Here is a 19,790-nt window from a genome sequence, read left to right on the forward strand (position 1 = left end):
ATGCTGAGTCTTAATAATATAATTCCAAAACATATTCAAGGCCCATTCTGATTCCTGAGGCTTGAGTTTCAAACTGGGAACATTAAGTGGGGACAGAAGCTGCTACTGGCTCAGTCAGGGAATCCAGAATTGACGTGCTCTGTCCCTTTCCAATACCTGGGTCATTTCCAGGTCCTAATCTCATGCCATACACTGACACAAAGCACATCATTTCCAGAATCCATAACTGAAACCAGTAGCAGCTTCTGCCCCCAGTTAATGTCACTAAGCACCTGGTGAAGATGGGAACTGACTGCTGAGCACGACCCTCAAAGGCAGTCTGCAGCAATGGGCGAGCTACTGCTTTGCAAAATTGAGAAAGCAGTAGAGAGAAGGGTTAGCAGACTTTTAGTGCAGAGAAGATGGCAATCAGCCAATACACATGAAAAACCCATTATTAAAAACTGTTCTTCCTCATTGTGGTAACCCCAACAAAGTACACCGGAATCACTAATTAATCTCCTCATGGAGCTTGTTGAGTATAAGTTCCCTTGGTAACAGGCAATGGCCTGCCGAACTGGAACTCAACACCTTATGGTGTAGTGGTAGTGTCCTTACCCCTGGACCTGGCAGCCAAGGTTCTAGACCCACCTGCTCCAGAGATGTGTAATAACATCCCTGAACTGGTTGACTAGAAAAATAGGTTAGTCCCTTCCCTCTCTCCCTACCCACGTCTCTCTTTTGATGGTTTGCATTTACCCAACAGGCTTTGCGTGTAAATATTGAATTGGATGTTTATACTGGTGATGGCTGGTAATTGTTTTAAAAAGGCATGGTTATTTTGATGGTGGGAAGGCCGCTCAGTTGTAGGTAATAGCACTTCAGAGTAAAATAAAGTATTGCCAGAGGGTCTTGTGGTACAATGGTATAGTCTCTATCGCTGAGCCAGGAGGTCTTGGTTCACATCCCACCTGTTCCAGAAGGTGTGCAATAACATCGATGATCAGGTTGATTAGAAAATAAGTTTAAAAAAGAAAATATTACCATTGTACATAATGGGATTTTAATCGTAAACAATTAATTGGCTACACAAGTGAATGCTGGTGGTTGTTAGTAAAACACATAAAAGTCATAGTGATTTGGGTGGTGGTAACATCGCTCAAACGTGCATGTTAACACATCTGGGTGTTAAAAAAAAGAATAAATAAATAAATAAAACAAGACCCATGGGGGGGGGGCGGATACAGTTCTTTATTTTCCCCTCCAATTCCATTTTGATTTAGTTTCTTCCTGCTTTCCCTAAATCCCCTCCTGCTCATTTTTGGTGGTTCATATTGGTCATAATGGATTTGCTTGTGAATCTCTAATTGGCTACAGGGATGTTTTTATTGGTGGTGGTTAATAGTTAAAAACAAAACATAAATGTCACAGTGATTTGGGGGTGCGATATCCTTCTGGTTGTGCGTAAGAGCATTTCTGGATACAGAAGAAGGAAAAAGGAGATAAAGGCAGAACCAGGAGACCTGGTTCAAGTCCCACCTCCACCAGAAGTGAGTCATAATATCTCTGAACAGGTTGATGAAAATAAAAGCAGATGCAGGAGGCCCACTTATAGTGCAGTGGGAATAGAACTTAGAACGGTACAGCACAGAACAGACCCTTCGGCCCTTGATGTTGTGCTGACCTTTTATCCTACTTTAAGATTAAACTAACCCACATAACCTTTCATTTTACAATCATCCATGGGCTTTTCCAATGTCCCCAATGTATCTGACTTTACTACCACTGCCGGCAGTGCATTCCACACACCCACCACTCTCTGTGTAAAGAACCGACCTCTGACATCTCCCCTAAATCTTCCTCCAATCACCTTAAAATAATGCCCCACATGAAAACCATTTCCACCCTGGGAAAAAGTCTTTTGCTATTCACTCTGTCGATGCCTCTCATCATCTTGTACACCTCTATCAAGTCACCTCTCATCCTTCTTCGTTCCAATAAGAAAAGCCCTAGCTCCCTCTTCCTTTCTTCATAAGACAGCCCTCCAGTCCAGGCAGCATCCTGGTAAATCTCCTCTGCACTCTCTCTAAAGCTTCCACATCCTCCCTATAATGAGCTGACCAGAACTGAACACAATACTCGAAGTGTGGTCAATCAGGGCTTTATAGAGCTGCAGCAATACCTCATGGCTCTTAAACTCAATCACCCTTTTAATGAAAACCAATACATCATACGCCTTCTTAACAACCCTATCAACTTGGGCGGCAGTTTTGAGGGATCTATGGACATGGACCCCAAGATCCCTCTGTTCTTCCATATCAGCTTGAATCCTGCCTTTAACCCTGTATTCTGCTTTCAAATTCGACCTTCCAAAACGAATCACTTCACACTTTTCCAGGCTGAACTCCAAATGCTACTTCTCAGCCCAGCTCTGCATCCTGACAATGTCCCATTGCAACCTACAACAGCCCTCCATACTATGCACCACTCCTCCAACCTTCGAGTCATCAGCAAACTTCCTGCCCCCCCCCCTTCCACTTCTTCATCCAAGTTATTTATAAAAATCACAAAGAGCAGAGGTCCCAGAACCAATCCCTGCAGCACACCACTGGTCACTGAGCTCCAGGCTAAATACTTTCCATCAACTACCACCCTCTGTCTTCTATGGGCCAGCCAATTCTGTATCCAGACAGACAGGTTTCCCTGAGTCCCATGCCTCCTTCCTTTCTGAATGAGCCTTCCATGGGGAAACCTTATCAAATGCCCTGTTAAGATCCATAGACACCACACCCACTGCTCCACCTTCATCAATGTGTTTTGTCACATCCTCAAAGAATTCAATAAGGTTTGTGAGGCATGACTTGCCCCTCACAAAGCCACGCTGACTATCTCTCATCAAACTATGCTTTTCTAAATAATCATAAATCCTTTCAGAAACCTCTCTAATAATTTGACCACGACCGACATTAGACTGTCTGGTCTGTAATTCCCAGGATTATACCTATTTCCTTTCTTCAACAAGGGAATAACATTTACCACCCTTCAATCATCTGGTACTGCTCCTGTGGACAGTGAGGATGCAAAGATCATCGCCAAAGGCACAGCAATCTCTTCCCTCACTTCCTGTAGTAATCTTAGGGAGATCCTGTTTGGCCCAGTGGTTTTATCTATCTTTATGTTTTTCAAAGTTTTCAGCACATCCTCCTTAACATCAGCCTGTTCGAGCATATAAGACTGTTTCACGCTGTCCTCACAAACAACAGGGTCTCTCTCAGTAGTGAATACTGAAGCAAAGTATTCATAAAGGATCTCCCCTACCTCCTCTGACTCCAAACACAAGTTCCCTCCTCTATCCCTGATCAGCCCCACTCTCACTCTGGCCATCCTCTTGTTCCTCACATAAATGTAGAATGCCTTGGTGTTATTCTTAATCCTATCTGCTAAAGCTTTTTCATGCCCCCTTCTAGTTCTCCTAAGTCCATTCACCAGTTCCTTCCTGGCTACCTTGTAAACCTCCAGAGTCCTGTCTGATCCTTGCTTCCTCAACCTTGTCAGCTTCCTTCTGCATCTTGATTTGATGTTTCACATCTCTTGTCATCCAAGGTTCCTTCATTCTACCATCCCTTCCTTGCCTCAGTGGGACAAACCAATCCAGTTCTATCAACAAATGCTCCCTAAACAACTTCCACATTTCTGTTACGCATTTCCCTGAGAATCTGTTCCCAATTTAGGCCTCCCAGTTCCTGCATAATAGCAATGTAATTCCCCCTCCCCAATTAAATACTTTCCCAACCACCTGCTCCTACCCCTCTCCCTGAGTACAGTAAAGGTCAGGGAGTTGTGATGACTATCACAGAAATACTCTCCCACTGAGTGATCTGACACCTGACCTGTTTTATTGCCAAGCACCAAATCCAATATGGCTTCCCCTGTAATTGGCCTATCTACATTTTGAGTCAGGACACACCTGATAAAGTCTGCTCCATCTAAACAATTTGAACCAAGGAGATTCCAATCAATATTAGGGAAGTTGAAGTCACCCATGACAACAACCCTGTTACTTCTGTACCTTTCCAAAATCTGCCTCCAAATCCACTCCTCCTGTCCCTGTTGCTATTGGGAGGTTTGTAGAAACTCCCAATTCAGTCAGTGACTGCTCCTTTCCTGTTTCTGACTTCCACTCATACTGACTCTGTAGACAAATTCTCCTCAACACCCTCCATTTCTGCAGCTGTGATACTATCCCTGATTAGCAATGCCATTTCCCCACCTCTTTGCCCTGCCTCTCTATTCCTTTTGAAATATCTAAACCCTAGAACATCCAGCAAACATTCCTGCTCTTGTGACATCCAAATCTCCATAATGGCCACAACATTGTAGCTCCAAGTACGAATCCATAGTCTAAGTTCACCATCATAATTCCTGATACTTCTTGTATTAAATTAGACACATGTCAACCCATCACACTGACTGCAACTTTGCCCGATCAACTGTTTATTCTTCCTCACAGACTCTCTGCACACTGTATTTGCCTGTTCACCAGCTACCTCATCCTCTGGTCCGTAACTCCAGTTGTCATCCTTCTGCCAATCTAGTTAAGCCCTCCCCAGAGCTCTAACCAACCTCCTGCCTAGGATACTGGTGCCCCTTCAGTTTAGGTGCAACCCGTCCTCCTTGTACAGATCTCACCTTCCCCAGAAGGTATCTCAATGACCCAAATATCTGAAGCCCTCCCTCCTCCACCAGCCCTGCAGGCACATGTTCATCTGCACTCGCTCTCTGTTCCTAGCCTCACTAGCCCGTGGCACTGGTAGCAATCCTGAGATTACTACTCTGCTCATTCTGCCTTTTAGATTCCAAACTAACTCCCTATGTTCACTTTTCAGGTCCTCATCCCTTTTCCGAGCTATGTCACTGGTATGGATGTGTACCATGACCTCTAGCTGCTCACCCTCCCCCTTAAGAAGGATATTCTAGACAGATGCAAGTAAAGATCAAAGCGAAGGTAAATCAGGAGTGCATCAGCCTGTACTGCTCAGAGTGACTGACATACACGAAACTGACATACACGATGGTCAAAGGCCTTAATAGTTGAAAAGTAGCAAGAATTAATTTAAAACTAAAATAGCTGAGCTGTTTTGTGGTTTTGAATTGAGGTGCTGGCCTAAACATATTATTCCTGGACCGTTAATCCAGAGATCTAGATAATGTTCCCATGACCTAGATTTGAATCCTGCGGTAGAGGAATCAGAATCCAACAAAAAAAAATCTGGAATTAACAGCCTAATGATGACCATGAATCCATTGCTGATTGGTGTACAAACTGATCTGGTTCACTAATGTCCTTCAGGGAAGGAAACTGCCATCCTTACCTTGTCTGGCCCAGACCTACAGCAACGTGGTTGATTCTGAACTGTCCTCTGGGCAATTAGGGATGGGTAATAAGTGCTGGTCCAGCCTGTAATGCCCTTATCCTGTGGATAATTGTCAAAAATATCAGACAAATTTGTCAATTGCACACCACGATTGGCATTAACAGTTACTTCTCAAAGTGCACTATGGCCTCCTGCAGATGACTCCAGTTTTCTGACTATGAGTGAATGTGATATATTCCTGGGGTGGTGTATTATCTAATACCTACACTGGTCAGTTTTCCACTCTGTCCATTAAAAACAGAAACACACTGCGGCAAATTAAAATGAAGTGAATTTCTTGTCTGAATTACAGCTTTCATGGATCAGCCTATAATTCTGGACAAAAGACCCAAAGAAGTGAAGCAAGAGGTCACATTAACATGTGAGGTCTCAAATGTCTATCCTGCTGAAAAGATGAGAGTAAGATGGTTTCAGGATGATGTGGAACTGAACTCAGATACCACAAGGCCAAATTCCAACACTGTCCGAATAACAGCAGCATGGACACCACAGGAATCTGGTCTGATGGAAGTCGTCTGTATGGCCGATTTTGAGAAATATCCATCAATTCCCCCAAAGAATAATAGTGCTTTCATTGAGGTGTATGGTAAGAATTCTGGTTGTGGGGGAGTTCAAAATCAGACAACATTCTGATAGTTCATCACTGTCAACAATACAACATGTCAGCATTTCCACCACTTTCAGTAATAAAATCCTTTTCATTGAGTAACAAATTGGGAAGCTTGTGGAAATGTTTGTATACTCAGACACTTGGTTGAGTAAAGCATAAACATTGGCTAATTAGTTGGAATGGTCTGTTTCTGTGCCATATATTCTATATGACCCTCTGTCAATGAAAAGCATTCTGAGAAAGTCTTAATGACTCGAGGTATTCCGAGATCCTGAGATAATGTGATTGACATTGTATGCGCTGCTCATAGGTGAGTGTTACTCACACTTAGTATTCCAGGATCACAAGAGAATGTTTAAATGTTTAAACAACCAATGTACCCTAAAAACTGCAGGGGTGCAAAAACATACACCAATCAGGAATATACCGTGTGGAAGAAACAGGCGGTAATAAATAAATCTGCATTAAAATAAATACAGATTTCAGGATTCTACAAACAGAAACGAGCAGAATACATTTTTGGTGAGTTTGGGTCAGGATTGAATGTTGACTATGATACTGCAGATACTGAAGGAACATGGAAAGATGATGTAGGGCTTTGTACATCTCCCTGATACAGCAATGAAGCAGAGGATGAGCAAGAGCACGAAATGCAATCTGCCTTTGTTTCATTGTTATTAACCTCACACTGAGGGACTACTAGATACAACAATGTTTCTAACAGTATCGTTCTATTATTTTTAGCTTTCTCTTCCCCTGAAATCCAAGTACCAACCAGCCAGGAAGGAAATCTGGTTAATATTACATGCCTTGTGTTAAATGTCTCAGGGGATCTTGAACTCAGACTGAAGAAAGGAAATGACACATTAGTGAATGGATCAAGCAGTACTGGGCTCACTATCTCTCATACAGTAGAAGCTCAAGCTAAGCTGGATGGACAGCAGTATATCTGTGAAGCTGAACTGAAACTTCAAGATCAGTCAATGACAAGCCCTGTTATAAAACAACAGATTGAAACCCTCCATGTCCTGTGTAAGTAGCATTATTTTCCTCACAAAACGTTAGTGGGATTTTTTTTCAAAATGGAGACAATGAAATCCTCATCCCAATTTCCTCTTAGTCCGAACCAATTTGAATTGGTCTCCTCACACAGGGACTGCCCTGCAGCAGCTCCTTTGTCACTGAGACCAAAGGGATACAGATCCTGGGGTCAGGACATGTGAGGACACTGTCCATTATTACCCCGGTGCATTGTGCCACAGAGTGCAATCATGTGAGTGTGTGTTTCCCCTTCAAATACTATCCTGTGAAAGACACTAATGCATCTGCTTCCACTATTCATGCTAGAAAACAATCAACAGCTTTCTTTAAAAAAACAATCACATCACATTTGTTCCTTTTCTAATCACCTTAAATCTGTGTCTCATAATTATCAAACATTTTGCCACTAAAAAAACTCCTCTTTATTTGTCTACAATTGGTTCATTATCTTGAACATGACTATCAGAACATTCTCTTGACCCTCACTGCCTGATTGGCAAAATCCCAACTTTTCCATTCTTTCCGCATAAGAGAAGCCGCTCATCCCTTGTCCCATTTTATTGACTCTCTTTTACATTATCCACCAGGCTATCACTCCTTTCCTAAAGTGTAACCATGGAGGTGAGTGCTCTTGACTACATCTCACAACATGCGACCCATCATTGTTGGTGGTTGCTAGTAGATGAAGATGACTCTTTTCACCTCCCAGGGAGGTGGTGGTGACCTGGGGAAGGGGTGGGTGGAGTGTTGGTGTGGCAGCGCACTGCTTTTGATGTTGTGGCCTGGCTTCCATTTTCTGCCATACAAGGCTGGAGATGCTCGATACCTTTCTGGATGCTCCTCCTCCACTTTTGATGGTCTTTGACCATTGACTTCCACTTTGTCCTGGAGCAGGTGAAGGATGGTGACAAACTTCATGGTACAATCAAAACAGAAAAGGACCCTGCATATGCTCAAAGACAGTGTCAAAGGCCTTTGTAGGTTCGAAGGCAGCCAATTCCAGGGGAGGTTTTTGTCTCTGCATTTCGCCTGCAGCTGTCGCATGATGAAAATCATGTCCATTGTGCCTCTCCATGGCTGAAAACCACACTGTGACACTGGCAGGAGCTCCTCAGCCACAGGGAGGAAATATTTATGGAGGACCTTGGCATCAATAGCAGGGAGATTCTCCTGTAGTTACCACATTTGGACTTGTTCCTTTTTTGAAAGTGGTCAGAACTACGGCATCTCAGAGCTGTCCTGGGATGCTCTCCTCATTCCAGATAAGGCAGACAAAGGTGTGGAAATTCAACAGTAGATCTTTGCCTCTGCACTTCAATACCTTAGTGGGTGTACTGTCTCCTCTAACTGTCTGAGTGTTCTTAAGATGGCGGACAGTCTTCTCTATTTCGTGCAGGGCTGGGGTATTGCTGAGCCCATGGTGTGTAGAATGCTGTAGGATGCATTCAAGAATGCTCAGATCAATGACAGAGCCCTGCTTGAGGTCTCTGATGGTTTCTTTACCTTTGATAAGAGTCACTCTGTCGTTGGCCAGCAGTGGAGTGAGGCCTTGGCTGTTTAGTCTGTATGTCATCTTGACAACACAGAAGAAACCCATCACACCATGGCTGTCAGCCATTTATTGGATCTCCAGTGTTTCTCCACCCGTTTTTTATGTTGTGGGTTTGGTTTTGTTCCTCAGCCTTCAGTCACCTGTAAACCTACCTTTCCATTATAGAGGATACAGTTTTTGTGTTACACTCAGAAATGCCATGCGCTTCCAGCTTGGTAGTTCCTTAATCTCCATATCATTCTCATCAAACCATTCCTGGTGTTTCCTGGTGGATTGGCTGACTGGCATTTTACAGGCAGTGATAATGGCAGTCTTAAGGATGGATCAGAGACTGTTGGGATCCGTGACACGGTATTGCTGAGAGTCACTAGGTTTGTGGAGACGAGTTGATTGTATGAGGCTATTTTCTCCCGGTCTTTAAGTTGGGATGAGGATTTCATTGTCTCCATTTTGAATGTTCTTTGGCATTGCTTCTGTTGTCTCCTCTGATACAGGTCTGGAAGTATGTTGATCCTGACTCGGATCAGGTGGTGGCACATCCAGCAGTCGCTGGCTGTGGTCATGGCACGTGTGATTCTAACATCTTTTTGATCCCTCATCTGACAATGACACAGTCAAGGAGGTGGGGTGTTTGGAGAGGGGGTGTTGTCACCTTGTCCTGTATTTGTCCCTTTGGTGGAACGGTGTGTGAATGATGAGGAGGTTGTGTTCTCAGCATTTGATCAGGAAAAGGGTGCCATTGGAGTTTTGCATCTCTGCTCCCTCTTTCCTGATCGCATTGTCCCAGAGCTCTGCACTTTTGCTGACTCTGGCACTGAGGTTGCCAAGGTTGATAAGTTTGTCTGCTGCAGGGACCCGTGAGAGAGAGACTGGTCAAGGTTGGAGTAGAATTTCTCCTTGTTCTCATCTGCTGCATTGAGAGTTGGTGTATATGCACTGACTATCGTGACATACTAATTCCCATCAAGGGGGAATCAAAGTGTCATGAGGTATTCATTTACCCCGAAGGAGGAGCCTTTCAGTTCATGCACCAGTTCAGTTTTGATGGTGAAGCCGACTCCAGGATGAAGCCTTCAGCCTTGCCTTTCCAGAAGAAGGTGTAGTCACTACCTTTGTCCCTGAGCTGTCCTTCCCCTGCCTACCAGGTTTCACTCAGGGTGGTGATGTCAGGATCATAGCTCCTGCGTTCCTGAGCAATGATGGTGGTGTGGTATTCTGGTCGATCACTGTCCGTAAGGGTCCTGACATTCCAGGTCCTAAACACCATCCTGACGGTGTGGAAGGTGCCTGTGCAAGAATTCTTTTCATGTGGGAAAACTGTTGCATTCTGGTAACCTCATTGGCTTAGCAGCACAAGTTCTTGGTGCTGAGGTGAGGGACGTTCAAGACAACTGTAATCTAATTGAAATGTATGTAATTTAAAAGAAGTTCTGGGATTTATATATCAAAGAACAGAAACCATCATATCCTATTCTAAAAGATCAAAAGATTTAATCTAAAACTGTTTAATGTATCACATCTCTGTAACACTGGACTCCCTTGGCTATAAATTCTGTGATCATGATCTTATTCTCCACAACCACCTGATAAAGGAACGACGCTCCGATAGCTAGTGCTTCCAAATAAACCCGTTGGACTATAACCTGGTGTTGTGTGATTTTTAAACTTGTCCACCCCAGTCCAACACCGGCACCTCCAAGTCATGTATTCCATTTAGCACACTAATGGAGCCCACAACACGATGAAGGGTATCCTCAATGTGGAAACAGCATTTTGTCTCCATGAGGACTGCGTGGTGATCACTCCTACTGTCTTGGATAGACTAATCTGCAGCTGGTAAATTGGTAGAGATGAGGTCAAGTTTGCTTGTCCCTCTCATTGGTTTTCTCTTGACCTTCCACAGACCCAGTCTAGTGAACAGCTCAGTCAGTGGTGATGCTGCCAAGTCACTCTAGGCAATGGACATTGAAGTGTCCCACCCAGAGTACATTCTGCACCCGGCTAACCTTAGTGCTTCCTTTAAATGATGTCCAAGGTGAAGGAGTACAAATTCAGAACAGGAGGGGATTATGGTCATCAGCAGGAGGTTTCCTTGTCCATGTTTGACCAAATGTCATGTTACTTTCTGGGGTCCAGATTCAATGTTGAAGCCTCCCAGGACAACTTGTTGCTAACTGTATACCACTGTGCCACTGCCTCTGTCACCCATCTGCCTACTTCAGCCCTTATAGATTACCTTGACATTGTCCTCCTCACAGTTTACAATGCTTCCACATTTTGTGACATGAACACATTTTGGAATTGTACCTTACACAAGATCTAAGAACATTTACAACAATACAATTAGAGGTATTTATACCACACTGTGGGGAACTCTACCACAAGCCTTCCAGCCTGAAAAGTATTCATTAACTGTTACTCTCCATTTCATGTCACTCAGCCAAGTTTGTATCCTCATTGGTATAGTCCCTTTTATTCCATGACCTATCACTTTCCTCAAACATCTGTTGTGTGGTACAGTATCAAACACCTTTTGGAAGCCTGTACACCTATTCAACATCTTTGTCCGCATCAACTATTTCTATCAGAGTCTTTAAACTACTCCAAGTTACTTAGACACTACTTTTCCTTTATTTTGTTGTTGATATTATTGTGTCAACGTTGTCTGACCAGACCAAAGGGCTACTCTCCCCTTAGAGAGAGATGACTCATGGTGATATACCTTGAGGATCACCTTGCCTCAGATGAGGGGAGATTCTGAAAAGGAGAGTCTTTCATAGTAACCAAAGCTGGTGATGGGAATTGAACCCAGACTGTCGGTATCACAATGCTTCATAAACCAACCATCCAGCCAACAGATCTAAAGTGACTCTTTAAAAAAAAAACCATGCAGATTCTTCCACATCTATAAAGTATTTTCATATGATGATTAATTGTTTTATCAGCAATTGTTTCACATTGCCAAAGTTTAACTGATGAGTCTGTAATTGCTGGTTCAATCTTTACAACCTTTTTGAAGAAGTCATGATTTAGAAATGCTGGTGTTGGACTGGGGTGTACAAAGTTAAAAATCACACAACACCAGGTTATAGTCCAACAGGTTTAATTGGAAGCACTAGCTTTCGGAGTGTCGCTCCTTCATCAGGTAATAGTGGAGAGCTCAATCCTAACACACAGAATTTATAGCAAAAATTTACAGTGTGATGTAACTGAAATTATACATTGAAAAACTGATTGTCTGTTAAGCCTTTCATCTGTTAGAATACCATGATAGTTTCACTTCTTTCATGTGTAAATCACAAAACCTTTTTTTAAAAAGTTGCATTCTCAGGTTAGCTGTTAACAATGGTGATAGCTTGACAATATGTTGAAGGTGTTAGCCCCCTGTGTTCTCTGTCTGTGCCATGATGCTTAGATTGATTCCAATCTAAAAAGTGAGATAACAGTATTTTACATGAATTCATGCAGTTTTTGAGCTCAGAGTTCTACATGAATGCATGCAGTTTTTCAACAAAGTACAATGTAACCCTGCAAGTACAAATTCACCCCATAAAATATATGTGTGTATTTGGGTCTTTGTCTGTCTGTGTGTGTGTATCTGTCTGAGTTGGGGATTGTGAGTGTGAGAGAGTGTATGTGTATGTGTGTAGTGAGTCGATGAGTTGGGCATTTTACCCCGTTCTTGTGAGGGCATCCCTGAGTACTTCCAGGTGTCCATCACGTTTCTTCTCATCTGAGCAGATCCAGTGTACGCGCAGGGCTTGTCCTTAGGGGATGGCTGTTTTAATATGTTTTGGGTGGAAGCTGGTGAAGTGTAGAATTGTGAGGTTGTCGGTGGGTTTGCGGTAGAGTGTGTTGCTGAGGTGTCTATCCTTGATGGAGATGCATGTGTCCAAGAATGAGACAGATAGTCGAGAGTAGTCCATGGTGAGTTTGATGGTGGGATGAAACTTGTTGATGTCACTGTGTAGTTTTATCAGTGACACCTCGCCATGGGTCCAGAGGAAGAAAATGTCTCAATGTACCTGGTGTATAATGTTGGTTGGAGATCCTGCATAGAGAAGAAGTCTTGTTCGAACCTGTGCATAAAACTGTTGATATATTGGGGTGCAAATTTGGTTCCCATGGTTGTTCCATGTGTCTGGATGAAGAACTGGTTGTCAAAGGTGAAGACGTTGTGATCAAGGATAAAGCGGATGAGTCCACAAATCTGTTTCTCATTTTGCTTTTTAACATCACTTCTGAACCTTCTGTATTGTACTTGGTTCGCAACTGTAATTACTACCTGACACATGTCATAAACACACATCCTTTACTGAATATCCATCTCCTTTGACATCAAGGGAGATCTGCATTTGTTTGTCTCCCTTTTCCCATTTGTGGGAATTTACCTTGACTGTGCCCAGACCATTTCTTCTCTGAAGACAACTCCTTTCTTATTGGTCTGGACACTTACGGCTGGAGAAAATTCTCCTGAACACAGTCTAGGAATGCTTTCCCTTTGCTACTCTTTATATTACCCATGTCTCAGGTCATATCCCAGTATTTAAAAAGCATATTATAATTATTCTATGACAAGAGCTCCTCACTAAAATGTATTGGCCATTTTTTTCCCTCAATTACTCAGAATCCCAACAGAAACCCAAAATAATTATGAAATTTCTCAAAAGCAGCTCTCAGAATGTTGTTTCTTTCAGTGCATTCATGAAAAGTTATTCCACTTTTATTTATTTATTTAGCCTGGTGCTGTTTGATACTGATACTGGGTTTTAAAATAGAAACCAATTTTATTCTAAACATTAAAATCTACAGAGAAAGAAGTAGCAGAAGAATTTGAAAAATATTTGAACTTTGAGTTGTTCATTATCATAATTTAATTTTTGATTGGAATGAATTTTACAGATGCACCAGCAAAAGCAGAGATCTTTAAAGCTCAAGAAAACTGGATTGAAGGGGTATCACAGAATTTAACATGTCATGGGCAAGGGAACCCAGATCCCCAGAGGGTCTGGATCAAAGATGGGAGAATGGAAAGCAGAGAAATACTCTACATCCCATCTGTTCAAATGCAGCATGGGGGACTGTACGTGTGCACGGTCAAAAATGAGCACGGATCTAAAACCTCATCTCTAAATGCAACTATTTTGTGTGAGTATCAGAATCCAGGAAATTGAATCTTTGATTCTACTTTTATTCTGGGCACTGTGAACATAGTGCGATATTCTTAGACCGTCAGACCCAGTAGCTGTAAACCTGAATTAGTATTTACACAATGACTGCATTTCACTGTGAATATACCTCATAATAACAGATGACTGAAAGTATGTCCCAGGCTATAACACGACTGCAGAGATTCACCTGTTCTGAAATGACTGTTGGAAGATAGATGACAGCACGGTATGTGGGAGGTTTGGACATCCTGTTAATTGAAGCCCTGTTGGGGAGCTGTATCAGTGATCCTGTGGGTCTACCTGCCTATTTTCATCTTTTTCTTCTCTCTTCCAGATAAACCACGAGACACAATCATGACCATATCGGTAAATAACAAAACCATATCAGGAAATAACACAACCATGTCAAGCATTCCAGTAGAAGTTACTAAAGGTGATGAAATTACAATAAGCTGTAAGTCCAATGGAAGACCCTCACCTACATTAGAGTGGGTAAACCCCTGTAACGGCAGCAACATTGAGATTGGTCCCTCTGGGTTTCTGCACATTCCGTACGTAACCTCAGAGCATCAAGGAATTTATAAATGTAGAGCTACCAATCAACATGGAGTTGATGAGAAGGAAGTGGACCTCAGGGTCAAAGGTCAGAATCTAATATTTCTATTGTCATTACTAGTTTGGGCTCCTGTTTTACTGCACCCTTCCTGACAATGGGACAAATGGATAAACTGTTGCCTGCCTCTAACAATGCTGCTCTGTAACTGGCCTTTGGTACATTGGGTACGGGTGGTTCAGAGTGAGACTCTCTTGCATGTGTTCCTCTTTGTGTGTAGAAGCGCCGTCCTCCTGCTCTGTGTTTGCCCCACCTGCCTGGGGAAATAACTCCAAGGTAGGAGGAGTGGGACACTTCATGGCTGTGAATCCACACATTGCGACTCCATGGTGCAGAGTTTTGGCAGATCAGTGAGTGCAGCACATGTCTCTGGGCTTCACTTCTCATTGTGATGGGAGCAACAGGGAAAAGCAGTGAAAAAGTACAAGCTGGAGGTACTGCAAACACAGCAGCTCAAATCAGTGTCTCGGGGAAAATACAAATGAATATTAGGGTTGGAAACTTAAAGATAGACAGGAGATTTCATCATGCTATTCGCAATGTAAGAGACAGAGAATAATTAAGATTTCTGGAAATTCTGAACCACCTTAAATGAAATCTTGACATCACGTGTGGAACATTACATTAAATTTACTTACCAGTGTGAAATTCCTGCGGAATGTAAATAGGGAATTGACAGTGAGTTTAGGGCAGACTGCCAAGGAGTGGTGTGTGATGTGGGAAGAATGAAAGAAGGTGAAGAATACAAGCAGGAAAACAGCCATGAAAGAGCTGAATAAAGCACACAGGACATTCCATCGGAAAATACCCTTTGTTTATAATCCACAGATTTTGGAAATCCTCGGGCATGTTGCAATCAATATATTTCCCTGGACTGTTGATGATTTGTGTATCTTTTCTTTCTTTCTTTTCATAGGTTTAAGATGGATAATACCAGTCGTGGTGGTGATAGCAGCAGTATTGTTGATAATTGCACTGATGGCCTTGTATTGGAAATGCAGTGCCCATAAAAGAGGACATTATAATGTACAGAATGCAAAACCCAACAAAAATCTACAGATCCCCAATGGGCATGAACACCAGCAGAATGTTCCTTTAAAGAATCTTGACCCATATCATGGTGAAACACTTACAAATGGATTGAACCAATGATAAAGATGTTACACGCCCTGACTTTGCAAAATATTCCAGTGGTCCTGTTGTACATGTAGTTACTGACGGGTGCCACTCATTGCCATGTTGAAGTCTATACCAGCTGTAAAGACAACTAGTTACTGACAATCCTTTCTATATTTTCGGCAATTTTTGAATTACTGTGGTAAAACTTTTAATTTGATCTTCACAAACAGTAGATAGTCACCTGAACTATGGCATTTGGAAAGACTCATCTCTGTTAACTTCAGAGCTCCATAAACATAACTATTTTCTCACGAGCTGACATGAAGACTGCGCTATGTTGTTTTGGTTGTATATTGTTTTTTTATGACGTATATTGTATAAGATGATAAAATGGAAACTACCTTTGAAACATCGTTAATTTAAAAATTCCATCCATGTGCTTCAACGACACCATGCTTTTGATCTTCTCTGTCTTAAACCTTAATACAACCAATAATTAAGGACCATTGTGTGAGAATAAGGGATTTCATATTTAAGATGCAGATGGGCATGGAATACTTCTCAAGGATCATGAATATTTGGAATTCGTTATGCCTGAGAGGGGTAAATACAGGGTTCAGATTATTGGGATTCAAGGATTATGCAGCTGTAGCCAGGTGTACCCTCAAGCCTGAACTCTGTGCTGTTCTTGTTCATCCTGAATTTCTCCACCTTGTTGTTAGTGGGAAGGGCTAATGCCCGAAACGTCGTTTCTCCTGTTCCCTAGATGCTGCCTGACCTGCTGCGCTTTTCCAGCAACACATTTCCATCTCTGATCTCCAGCATCTGCAGACCTCACTTTCTCCTCAGTGCTTACAACTACATAAACTTGACAGACCCATGGAAGCTGTGATTTGCACCGATGCAGCCAGACTCTCTGATTAACTGCTGTATTCAGAATTTGGCCAAAGCAGGAGATTCTCAGTAAGATGGTGGAAGTGATTTCCTTTGGTTAAAATCACACAGCACCACATTATAGTCTGACAGGTTTGTTTGCAAGTACAATATTTTGGAGCACTGCTCCCTTCTCAGGTAGCTAGTGGAGTAGGATCATATGACACAGTATATGGCAAAACATCATAGTGTCATTCACTAATGCAATATATTGAATAAACCTAGATTACTGTTAAGCCTTTCATCTTGTAGAATGGATTGCAGGTTTCAATTTGTTAATATCTAAATCCCAGAATTTCTTTCAAGTTACACTCCCGAAATAATTCAAGGTTTTATAAAAAAACGGTGACATCATAAGGTATGAGGTTAGAGTCTGTATGTATTTCAATCTTGAGCCTGACTGGTTCTATTTCCAAAGTAGGAATTTGTAAGATGTCACATGGATTATAAAAAACATTGACTGCCTACACAGTGTGTGCTTTTTGAATAATATAGAATGTATCTGCAAATGCAATTCTGCAAATTTTGGAAACAGAACCAGTCTGACTCAAGATTGGAATGCATACAGACTCTAACCTCACACCTTTAATGTATTGTCTGAGCTGAGATGTCACCTTTTTCTTTATAAAACCTTAATTTATCTCGGGAATGTGATCTGAAAGAAGTCACCTGATGAAGAAGCAGCGCTCTGAAAGCTAGTACTTCCAAATAAGCCTGTTGGACTATAATCTGGTGTTGTGTGATTTTTAGCTTTTTGTCAGAGTATTCAGGGAAAATTATTTCACCTTTTATCTTGTGTTTTATTTGGCCTGTTTGATACTAACAATGCTTTTTAAAATAAAAGCCAGTTTTATTCTAAACATTGAAATCTGGAGAGCACTGGAAAGAATTTGCTGAAGAATTTAAAGAATATTTGAACTTTGAGTCGTTCAGTATCATGATTTACTTTTTGACTGGAATGAACCTAACAGAATGTAAGAGCAGAGATCTTTAAAGTTCAAGGAGAAATCACAGAATTTAACATGTCATTGGCAAGAAATCAGAGAGTCTGGATCAAAGATTAAAACATGAAAAGTGGAAAGATACTCCAACCCATCTGTTCAAATGCAGCGTGGGGGACTGTACGTGTGCATGGTCAAAAATGAGCACTGATCTAAAACCTCGTCTCTAAATGCAACTATTTTGTGTGAGCAACAGATTACAGGAAATTGAATCTTTGAATCTACCTATAATCTGACCACTGGGAACACTGTGTAATATCCTTAGACCATCAGATCCAGTTGCTGTAATGCTGAATTAAAATTTTCAAACCCTGTGGCTGTAATGTGAATTAACACAATGACTACATTTCACTGTAACTGTACAAAATAACAGATAGAGTCATAGAGTCAAAGAGATGTACAACACGGAAACAGATCCTTCGGTTCAACTCGTCCATGCCGACCCAGATATCCCAACCCAATCTAGTCCCACCTGCCAACACCCGGCCCATATCCCTCCAAACCCTTCCTATTCATATACCCATCCAAATGCCTCTTAAATGTTGCAGCTTTCGCCACATCCTCTGGCAGCTCCAGGTTGATGTGCTTATTGATTGAATCTGTGGATGAGTGGACCCAATATACCGACCACTGCAACGGACAGCTGGAACTGACAACCGGAAGCGGCAGATTCAAACCACTATAAATGCCGGAGGAAAGATCACAGAAGGGCTTCACAGGAGGCTCCCAAGCACTGAGGATGTCACCGAGTCAGGGGATGAAACATCTGCAACATAAATTCCCAGCTCGGCGAACAGAACCACAACAGCGAGCACCTGAGCTACAAATCTTCTCACAAACTATGCCCTCAAGTTCTGGACTCCCAGACCCCAGGGAAAAGACTTTGTCTATTTATCCTATCCATGCCCCTCATAACTTTGTAAACCTCCACAAGGTCACCCCTCAGCCTCCGATGCTCCAGGGCAAACAACCCCAGCCTGTTCAGCCTCTCCCTATAGCTCAAATCCTCCAACCCTGGCAACATCCAGGAACCCTTTCAAGTTTCACAACATCTTTCCGATAGGAAGGAGACCAGAACTGCACGCAATATTCCAATAGTGGCCTAACCAATGTCCTGTACAGCCGCAACATGACCTCCCAACTCCTGTACTCAATACTCTGACCAATAAAGGAAAGCATACCAAACGCCTTCTTCACTATCCTGTCTACCTGCAACTCCACTTTCAAGGAGCTATGAACCCGCACTCTAAGGTCCCTTTTTTCAGCAACACTTCCTCGGACCTTACCATTAAGTATATAAGTCCTGCTAAGATTTGCTTTCCCAATTTGCAGCACCTCACATTTATCTAAATTAAACTCCATCTGCCACTTCTCAGCCCATCTGGTCCAGATCCTGTTGTAATCTGAAGTAACCCACTTCGCTATCCACTATACTTCCAATTTCGGTGTCATCTACAAACTTACTAACTACACATCTTATGCTTGCATCCAAATCATTTATGTAAATGACAAAAAGTAGAGGGCACAGCACCGCTCCTTGTGGCACTCCACTGGTCACAGGCCTCCAGTCTGAAAAACAACCCTCCACCACCATCCTCTGTCTTCTTCCTTTGAGCCAGTTCTGTATCCAAACAGCTAGTTCTCCTTGTATTCCATGAGATCTAACCTTTATAATCAATCTCCCATGGGGAACCTTGTCGAACGCCTTACTGAAGTCCATATAGATCACATCTACCGCTCTGCCCTCATCAATCTTCTTTGTTACTTCTTCAAAAAATGCAATCAAGTTTGTGAGACATGATTTCCCACACACAAAGCCATGTTGACTATCTGTAATCAGTCCTTGACTTTCTGAATACATGTACATCCTGTCCCTCAGGATTCTCTCCAACAACTTGCCCACCACTGAGGTCAGGCTCACCGGTCTATAGTTCCCTGGCTTGTCTTTACTGCCCTTCTTAAAGAATGGCACCACGTTTGCCAACCTCCAGTCTTCCAGCACTTCACCTGTGATTATCGATGATACAAATATCTTAGCAAGAAGCCCAGTAATCACTTCTCTAACTTCCCACAGAGTTCTCGGGTACACCTGATCAGGTCCTGGGGATTAATCCACCTTTAATCGTTTCAAGACATCCAGCACTTCCTCCTTCGTAATCTGGACATTTTGCAAGATGTCACCATCTATTTCCCTATGGTCTATATCTTTCATATCCTTTTCCACAGTAAATACTGGTGCAAAATATTCATTCAGTTTCTCCCCCATTTTCTGTGGCTCCACATAAAGGCCGCCTTGCTGATCTTTGAGGGGTCCTATTCTTTTTTTATTAGATTAG

At 42.3% G+C, this 19,790-nt stretch overlaps 1 protein-coding gene across 2 annotated transcripts in view; it reads left to right on the forward strand.

The window, feature by feature from the left end:
- The window catches only part of LOC122552309 (intercellular adhesion molecule 1-like), a 41,729-nt gene extending 23,959 nt beyond the window's left edge, over nt 1-17,770 (forward strand). Inside the window, exons 4-8 of one of the 2 annotated variants that reach the window (XM_087983516.1) lie at nt 5,707-6,000; nt 6,769-7,056; nt 13,520-13,765; nt 14,123-14,431; nt 15,318-17,770. In XM_087983516.1, the coding sequence (XP_087839642.1) occupies nt 5,707-6,000; nt 6,769-7,056; nt 13,520-13,765; nt 14,123-14,431; nt 15,318-15,553 (1,373 nt within the window). In that variant the 3' untranslated portion in view covers nt 15,554-17,770. The remainder of the gene's footprint in view (nt 1-5,706; nt 6,001-6,768; nt 7,057-13,519; nt 13,766-14,122; nt 14,432-15,317) is intronic. The other variant, XM_087983517.1, reaches the window with a different exon arrangement.
- The last annotated feature ends 2,020 nt before the right edge of the window (nt 17,771-19,790 follow it).

Source organism: Chiloscyllium plagiosum, unplaced genomic scaffold (genome assembly GCF_037043375.1).
Source record: "Chiloscyllium plagiosum isolate Xiang-an unplaced genomic scaffold, Cpla_swu_hap1 HiC_scaffold_45, whole genome shotgun sequence".
NCBI classification, from domain to species: domain Eukaryota; kingdom Metazoa; phylum Chordata; class Chondrichthyes; order Orectolobiformes; family Hemiscylliidae; genus Chiloscyllium; species Chiloscyllium plagiosum.